Below are 9,339 nucleotides of genomic sequence, written 5' to 3'. Positions count from 1 at the left end.
TCAGCATGTCTTTGGTTTACAATGTCTGGGACCTCAGCTGGAAGAATCTAAGGCTGGTGGCATTGTTTCACACAGATGTCTGGCGGTTGATGCTGGCTGTTGGCAGGAACACCCACCTGTGGCCTCCCCATGTGGCCTGGGCTTCCTCACAACATGGTGGCTGAATTCCAAGGGTAAGTGCTCTGAGAGAAAGGAAGCCAGGCGGACTCCTTACTGCCTTTATGACCTAACCTAGGAAGTCAGGCAGTGTCATTGCTTCCATTTCTACTCTTGGTGGAGGCCCTTACAAAAGTCTCTTCAGGCTCAAAGGGAGGGAACAGAGACCCCCTTTTTTTTGAAGGAATGTCAGTGTCATATTGCAAGAAGAGCATACGGGATGCGATATGTGAGCGTAGCCATCTTTGGAAAATACAATCTGCCCTACATTGTTTGTCTTTTAATTTTCTTATTTTTTTTCAGATTCCAAAAGTAACATGCTCACTGTAAGAAAAAAAATTTCAATAAAAATCCAGAATTTGTACACTAGTTTCCTCTCCCACTTTACTCACTATCTCAATCTCACTCCCTAGAGATAACCACCATTAACAGTTTGATGTGGATTTTTCCATACAAACTATATACATATATCACTGCTTTTTAAAAAATAACAAACTATACACATTATTCTGAAACTTGCTGAGTTTTTACTCAGCATTATGTGATGAACAGAGTTCTATGTTAGTACTTATGAAACCACTTAATTCTTTCTAATGCTGGCTGTCATAGTATGGCTGTTTCATAACTTATTTAATTGTCTTCTATTAATGGACATTTAGGTTATAATTTTTTTTAACTATTACAAATTAATGATGCAATGAACATCCTTATGCTAGGTCATGTAGGGTAGCATCTTAAAAATGGAATTGTTCTTGTAAAGGATATGCAGGATACTGTTTTTCAATACAACAAAAGTGGGATTTTGTTTATTTATTTATTTATGTATTATTATTTTTGGGGGGGGAGAAAGATTTGCTCTGAGCTACCATCTGCGCTAATCCTCCTCTATTTTGTATGTGGGTAGCCGCCTCAGCATGGCTGCCGACGAGTGGTGTAGGTCCGTGCCTGGTTTGGAACCAAGTGGGCGAACCCAGGCCGCTGAAGTGGAGCACACCGGAACTTAACCACTATGCCCTGGGGCTGGCCCCCAGGTTTTTTTTTTTTAAGGTTAGTATCACTGTTATAGGATAAATCTACATTAAGCAGGATACACTTTTTTTTCTTTGCAAATGGGCAGGTTTCTCTATAGCCTTAACATGGAGAAAAGAAACAAATGTTTGTTCTTAGGTTTAGAAGATGCTTACAAGCTTTGAAGGGAAATTCTCATTTATTTAGAAAATGATGAGTGACAGGAAGTAGGTGATTATGAACAGAGGGGTGGATTTCCTTTTCTGATTATTTTAGCTCAGGCTGATAGGGAATTGAATGTGGATTCTTCAAAGTTCACACTGACACTTAGAGGGATGCTCATCAGAAGATGATAGCAAACAGGAAACTAGCTTGAGGCAAAAAAACAGTGTCATCTCTGACCCCAAAATGAGTAATAGAGATGACTCTACTGGCCATACAGATGTAATATGTGGATATGTAGTGGATTCCAATTATACGACTGTATCATTTGGCCCACCTATCCATCTTTTGTTTACTGATGGCTAATCTGAGGTTCTTTCCTCTTGCAGAGATAGGTTATTAAAAGCTTTTTTGCTGGGAATGAAGTTCTGACACATTCTACAACATGGATGAACCTTGAGGACATTATGCTAAGTGAAATAAGCCAGACACAAAAGGACAAATATTGTCTGCTTCCATTTATATGAAATATCTTGAAGAAGCAAATTTATAGAGACAGCAAGTAGATTCAAGGTTACCATGGACTGGGGGTAGGGGATTTGGGGAGTCATTGCTTAATGGTACAGAGTTTCTTTTGGGGTGATGAAAAAGTTTTGGAAATAGATAGCAGTGATGGTTGCACAACATGGTGAATGTAATTAATGCCACTGAATTATACATTTAAAAATGGTTAAAATGCCACATTTTATGTTATGTATCTTTCCTCACCCAAAAAACCTTTTTTTGCTGGAGCATGGGAGGTTGGGGCTCTGTCAGTGTTCCCATGGCTTTGCCTTCCCCTTTGTTTTTAAAAGAACAACCTCTATTTTTAGGGATTTTCACACAAAGGCTCATGTGGGCGTGGGAAGTACTCCCAGCTGCCCTCCTGTTTCTCAGAAGCCCACATGGAAGCCTAGCAAGTTATTTAAGGTTTAGGAAATATGCCAGATTGGAAATGGAGATAATTTAATCTCTCTGTATGTTAATTTAGTTTTTTCTCCCAGCTAAGGCCCTGGAAACCTTACTTCACCCCTGGGAAAGCCAGTTGTGGGTCTTGCTGAAGGTGGTGAGGGCAATTCCGCCCCCCCCCCAACACCTCAGCACTCCTGAGGGCACTTTCTTGGCAAAAGAATTCCACTTCCAGCGAATCTGAGGGTCGCTCGGTCGGGTAGCTAGGCGCACTTTGGGATGACTGGAGGGCAGAGTCTTAGTCTCCAGTCCAGAGGCTTCTGCACCTGCCCAGGGCGCTGCGGGACCAGTGTGGGAGCCGCCCGCAGGCTTCCCTCCTCCCCAGCCTTTCTCAGTCCTGTGTGCAATTCCTTAGACAGGGCTGTCCTCCTGATCCCTGGGCTGGGCACCTCGGCTGGTTGTATTGAACTAGTTATCGAGGGCGACAGCGGCAGTGGCTGGTCAAGTCAAGTCTGAGGGCTTGCAGACGCTCCCTCTTCTCCCCCGTCCCCTCCCCTCTCCTCCCGGGTCAAGATTCCGGTCCCCAACTCCCGGCCTGTCGGCACTGTCTGGGAGCGCGGAGGCCGCCTGGGCAGCGGTAGGTGTGCGGGCCGACTCTTGTGGAAGGGAAGTCTCTGCAGCCTCCTCTCTCTCCCCCTGGACGCGGGACTCGTGGGTACAGGCGTGGCCGGGGTGCCCGAACCCGGGACCGCCTCGCCAGCGGGACAGCTGGGACGCGCGCAGCCCACACCTGGCCAGCCACGTGGCGGGGGCGGGGCCGGGGCGGGCCCGGCGCTGGGAGCTCGCTGGCCCGGGAGCAGGTGAGGGCGGACGGGGCTGGGGGGTGGGGAGGGCACAGGTGGTCTCGGGGCGGCCCCTCTCCCCCGAGGAGCTCTGTCCGGTAGTAAGGGGGCCCGGTCTGGGTCACCTCTGTCCACAGCTCAGGTAGAGCTCCCTTCCCCCGTCACCTGGCGCGTCTGCACACGGGCACTGGGACACGCGCGCCTCCCGCCCGGCCCGGAGGAGGGCTCGTGGCTTCTCCCAGGGGGTCCCGCGAGCCCCGTCTGGGAGCCGCGGCGGGAGGGGGCTGGGTTGCTCCATCTGGGGTTCGCGCAAGTCGGCGTGCTGAAGGGGCGCGGGTCCCAGCACTGATCGAGACGCGAGGGGGCCGGGGCTCTGACTCCGAGGTGGGTCTCGTGAGTCCCGGGGTCCTTTGCCGTAGGCCGACGGCGGGGGTCGGCGAGGCCGAGCGCGCCACCCGCAGGACCCGCTTGGTATGCGCGTGGGCAGCGGGCCGTGGGGCGCGGGGGACCTTTCCTGGGTCCCCCTCGCACCCTACTCCTCTGCAGCCCTCCAAATCCCTGCCGTCTCCCCAGCTTCTCTCTGAGCAAACACCGCCCCCCACCCCCCGCAACTCTTCTGCTTCGAATATTCCTCAATGCGCTTTCCTTTCCTCGCCTTCGCTGGCTACTCTCATGGGTCCTGTTCTCACATGACGACAAGCTCTACCCCCAGCACCCCTTCTCTCATTCTCCCTTTTCCTCCTCCTTCCAAAATGTCATGAGCCCTCTCTATGTTCCAGCCCTATGCTGGGGAGAGGGGGTGCACAAAGGGGGCACAAGGTCCCTGCCCCAAGGATAGCCAGGTTCAGGGCCAAGGAAAGACTATGCAGGTCTGAGGAGAACCAAGCCCTGATAATGATGCTCAGTCATCTTTTTCTTACCTGTCCTCTCCGCTCTCCTACCCCTTTCTGGCCCTGCTCCTCTAAGACAACCTCCTAACTTCCCCTCTCCCACTCTGCTCATGGTCCAATCTACATTCACTCACCACCTGCAACCAGTTTAGTGAGCTGATGGTGCCCTTGCCCTGGACAAACGTGTTCACAGGGTGAGTGGGGAGTGTAAAATTGTGTCCTCAATTGCTGGGCAGCTGGCTCTGACCCCCATATTGAAAGAGCTCAGGGAGGAAAGAGAGAGCTGGGGCCAGTTGTAGCTTTAGGACAGCAAGATTTGAGCGCAAGGAGGCTCTGAAGGATGAGTGGGATCTATTTGGGTACCAAAGAGGGCAAGGGGATGTTTTCAGATGAGGTAGAATAAGGTCTCTTCCTCAGTCAGAGCTATGTCTGGTATAGAGGAAGGATGGAGGATAAGAAGAGAGGGAAGGAGGAGCCAGCCTGACCAAGGATGGTGTTTACTTTCCAGAGGGGTCTCCCCGCCCAGACCGCCAGGACCCCCATTTCCACGAGAATGGCCCAGATGTCTCAAGTGCAGGAACTTTTCCACGAGGCAGCCCAGCAGGTAGGCCTGGGTGCTATGGGGTCTGTGAGCAAACTGCTGGAGGCGGTGAGCAAGGGGTTACCAGACAGGAAGCTGAAGGGAAACATTACAGGGCACTATTTTAAAAGTTATCATCTCAGAAGTTTGTTTTGGTATTCCAGCTTAATCAAGAAAATATTATAGCCAACGCTTAACCATCTGTGTGCAGAAAGTCGTCTTTGGTATTATTTGTAGTGGATTTTGAATCCTGGACACTCCCTCCCTTCTCCCATGGAGGTTTTCCATGAGCAGTCAGAGGAGGACTCAGAGAATATGGACTCCTTTCAATATTGAATCAAACCAGTGTAAGGAGGTAAATTTATTTCTGAAAACCTCATATATGCTGAAGCCAAATGGATTTCTGGATTCCCTGATGTCTGCAGGTTTTTTTTCTTTATCCTCTCCCTATTAGTCATTAGTTATAGTAAATATTCAACATAGCTATGGAATTGAAGCAGCTTTCCCCAGAAATAGAGAGTTAATCCCTTAAAAAATAAAAAAACATACTTAGGTGTGTATCCGGAAACCACTTGCGCCCAGGGGCTTTGCCATTTAACGGGCACTCAACCGTGACGTTTTCACCGTCCCTTGGATTTCTCTCATGCTTTGTAGAGAGGGGCAGGAGAGTTTCCCGGCGTTATAACAGGGGAATGAGCCCCCCAAGAGGGGAGAGAATCAACTCAAGGCCTTACACAATAGCAAGAGAGCAGGGCCCAGAACCCAGATGTCCTGAGCCAAAGGGCAGAGGTTGGTGAGGGAGATGGGGTTCAGACTTGCTGGAGGAGTCTAGTCTGGCTAGTTTCCCCCTCTTCAGGTACACAGGTACATGTGAAAATGTAGCACAATGGCTGGCAGGTGGCGAGTGCTCAGCAGAAGTTACTGCTCCCTTTCCCCTGGGAGGCCCAGGGCTGTATTCCTGCACCCTGGACCTTAGCTCCCCACAGCTGGCCCCAGAAGTATTCAAGCTGCTTAGGAATGAGTGACTCGGAATAGCTCCTCAAAGATATTTGAGAACTCTTGTCCAGAGCTGTTCACTTCTGGGTGGAAAGGCCTGTGGCCACGTTCTCAGTGTGGTCGAGGACCCTGAGAGAGACCTTGATTTGTCAGGGGGCTTACATTTTATTTAGCTGGACCAGTCTCTCACCATACTTCACATGCATTTCTTTGGATATGTAAGACTGTACTCACGTGTTTATGCACTTACCATATATTGTGGACTACTTCTTAAACAATGGGGGCTGTGTTCAAGCGTGAACAAGATACCACATGAAAAACCAGATGAACAGGTGGAAAACATGAGGCCCTTGTCCCCAGAGATCCCAAAAACAAAGACAAGTAAGACATTCTTGGTTCATCTCTGTGAGAAGGATCTGTTAAGGCTTAGCTGTGATTCTCTCTCCCACCTTCCATAGCTCCCCGTGTCCATGACCCAGAGTTCAAACTCCTTGGCTGAGGCCCTGCACGGTCTGATCCAGCCTGTTTCGAGCCTGGCCCCTGCATCTTCCTCTTTGTGCCCCACCTTCCAGCCAAAGCTCAGCATTCCCCAGGCTCTCTGCTTGTATCTTTTCTCTACATTGGTCTTTGCTGATACTTCTCACTCAACTGATTTGTCACTGGAACCCTCCAAGCACCTGAGGCAACGCCTGGCATTTAAGTGGGCAATAAATGTTAACTGACTAACCAGATGAACAAGCAACAGATAACCACAAGGCAAGTTAAATTGCCATTAAGTGCCCTAAGAGAGAGTTGATTTTTAAAATGTGGTGGATGCAAAGACCTCTGTGTCACCTTCCTCTCCATCTCCCTCTCCCTCAATCTCCAAACACTGAAGGACTGGACAGTGTCCAATGTCAAGACTTTTGGGATTCACTCTCTAGATATGTTTGAAATCCATCCCTTTTTCTCTGTCTCTCTTGCACTGTCTTGTCCAAGGGACCATTTCTTTAAACATTTTTTTTTTTTTTTTGTGAATAAGATCAGCCCTGAGCTAACATCCATGCCAATCCTCCTCTTTCTGCTGAAGAAGACCGGCCTGAGCCAACATCTATTGCCAATGCTCCTCCTTTTTTTTTTTTTTCCCTTTTTCTCCCCAAAGCCCCAGTAGATAGTTGTATGTCATAGTTGCACATCCTTCATAGTTGCACATGCATGTGGGACGCCGCCTCAGCATGGCCAGACAAGCGGTGCGTCAGTACCCCGGGATCCGAACCCGGGGCCGCCAGTAGCGGAACGCGCGCACTTAACCACTAAGCCACGCAGCCCGACCCCCCAAGGGACCATTTCTTGATTGGATTATTCATGCCCTCCTAACATCTTTCTCCACATTGCTATTAAAGTGATCCTTTTCTAAAGCATAAATCTGTGCATTTGACTCCTCTACGTAAAGCCTTTCAGCGGCTTCTCGCTGCCTTCAGAATTCAGCTCGGACTCCTTATCCTGGCCCCCAAGGCCCTCCATGGTCTGACAGACCTCCCCTGCTCCCTCGGCATGCTCCATCACTGCACTTCCTGGGTGGCATTGGAATGAGCTGTTCCTTTCTATCTCCCTTTAGGCTGTGAACTCCTTAAGTTCAGGGGCATGTCTTCTTCATTTTCATGTCCTCAATACCTGCCATTAGTGCTCAGCATATAGAAAATGCTCATCAATGCTGGTTCTGCTTAACCCAACCCACCTGGCTAGGGATTGGGGGGCTGCCGTTTGCATCAGGTCTTGAAATGGTGGAAGTGGAAAGTACCGGGAAGCTGGGAGGCACATCCCAGGCCGAGAGGGTAAGAAAATGACAGTAACTACCAACTGGTGGGCACTTTGTGCTGAACCTTTAGTGGCATTACCTCCTTTAATCTTCACAACAACTTTCTGAAGTAGAGATGATTATTTTGGTTCGACAGATGAAAACCTGAGGCACTTTGAACTGGGCGTGTCTGTTGCCAAGGCCCACAATTTAATCCTGTCTACTCTATGCTCCCTGCCCCAATGGTGTGAGCAAAGCCACCCGGCTAGTTAATCGAAGGCCTGTGTGGGGAGCAGATAGCAGGTTGGGTGGCTAACATGTCTGAAACTGAACTCTGGGAGTGGCTGGCTCTCCAGAAGTTTCCCTTGAACCTTTTTCTACCTTTACTCCAGTCTCGGGAGTCAGGAATTCTGCTAAGAGCTTTGGAGCCTGAAGAACATGGAATTAAGAAGGCAGTGCCCAATGGGAAGACAAGCTGGTGGGTGTTACACCAAACCCTTCAGTTCAAATCTGCTCTTCTCCTGGGCACTGCTACTGGAAAGTAGTTCTCAGGAAGTCTGGCCAGTTGGGGATGCTTGTGAGTTAGGTGGAGAGATGAATGAGTGGATTCTTGGTTTGGCTTTCATTGTCTCCGGACCAGATGGTGTAGCTCTGTGTGTGTGTGTGTGTGTGTGTGTGTGTGTGTGTGTGTATAATAAGTGGATCAGCTGAGAAGAGGCTGTAATTGGAAGGTTAATATGTGGTGGTGAAGGGTACATGTGCCGCCTCAGTTCAAGTACTGGCTCTAATACTTTGTGACCTTGGGCAAGTTACTTAACCTTGCTAAGCATCTGTTTCCTCACCTGTAAAATGGCTACAATAATAGAGCCTACCCTAGAGAATTACGAAGATTAAAAGAGATAATTCATGTAAATATTTAGTATAGTGCTCAGTTCATAGTAAGTGTTAAGTAAATGTTGGCTAATAATAAAACTAAGGTGGGGAGTATGTACTTGGTGCGTAAGGTAGTGATGTAAGTGATCAGAAGGTTCAGTTGGCAAATAAATGCATGACTCAGCATGGCGAAGTCAGGCAGGAGACCTGAGACAGGACTTCCACATCTAGGATGATTCCAGTGGCCAAAACCAGAATGCGGGACATTGTCCAGGACAACCTGCTGGGTGGCCAGTCCTTGAGGAGGATGGGCACTTTCTAGGCCTAGCTGAGTCTGGAGTGGATTAGGAATGTATGTGTGTGTGTTTGAGGACCTACTGAACTTCTGGCAGGTACAAGTCTTGTTCCAGGATCCTCTGTCCTTAGGCACTTCACTAATGCGCGGTGTGGTCTAGTGGTCGACTTAAACCTGGGAACCTGGGTTCCAGATTCTGACTGTGCCACTAGATGTGCTGGGCCCCTGGGCAAGTTACTCAAGGGCTCGTAGTCTGTTCGCATAACTGTGAGATGGGGTGAGTGTACCTGATTTTCAGGGCTTTTATGCCATATGTGGAAGGAGCTGGCCCAGTGCCTATCACATGGTGAGCACTAACCGCAGTGCATGTTCAGTGATTGGATGAAGCAAATTTCACATTGAAACCCAGTAGAGTAGGCTGTTTGTGAAACATGAGGCTGGAGAGCTAAGGAGCAGCTGGTGCCAGAGGGAGGTGAATGGAAGGCTAACGACCCTAGATAGTATGCTTGTCTCTGCCAGTCACTGGACAGAGAGGACTGTGACGGACATGGTGTGTCAGGAAGATTACTCTGGCAGGAGAGAGCAGGTAGCCTGAGACAGGGAGAGATGGCAAGTAGACATACTGAAGGTCTGAAGTCCAGCAGGATCAATGCCTTTAGCATCAGGAATAGTGAGAAAATTCAGCTCAGCTTACCAGGTATTTACTGAGGGCCTGTTCTTGCCAGGATCTCCACCTCCTGCTGGAAATATTAAAACTGAAAACCTTTAATTGCTATGGAATAAGGAATGCCTCCAACTAATCTGAGGCTCTT

The 9,339-nt window shown here is 49.1% G+C and overlaps 1 protein-coding gene across 3 annotated transcripts in view; it reads left to right on the top strand.

Moving 5' to 3' along the window:
• Window positions 1-4,514: 4,514 nt before the first annotated feature.
• Window positions 4,515-9,339, top strand: part of SLC12A8 (solute carrier family 12 member 8) — a 126,087-nt gene continuing 121,262 nt past the window's right edge. For all 3 annotated transcript variants that reach the window (XM_087439733.1, XM_087439732.1, XM_087439734.1), the window contains exon 1: window positions 4,515-4,610. In XM_087439733.1, the coding sequence (XP_087295859.1) occupies window positions 4,560-4,610 (51 nt within the window). In that variant the 5' untranslated portion in view covers window positions 4,515-4,559. The remainder of the gene's footprint in view (window positions 4,611-9,339) is intronic.

Source organism: Ceratotherium simum, chromosome 15, assembly GCF_057802395.1.
Source record: "Ceratotherium simum simum isolate JZ-2026a chromosome 15, ASM5780239v1, whole genome shotgun sequence".
Classification (NCBI taxonomy): Eukaryota; Metazoa; Chordata; class Mammalia; order Perissodactyla; family Rhinocerotidae; genus Ceratotherium; species Ceratotherium simum.
The sequence above is the reverse complement of the archived record's forward strand: the minus strand, read 5'-3'. Positions and strand labels throughout refer to the sequence as shown.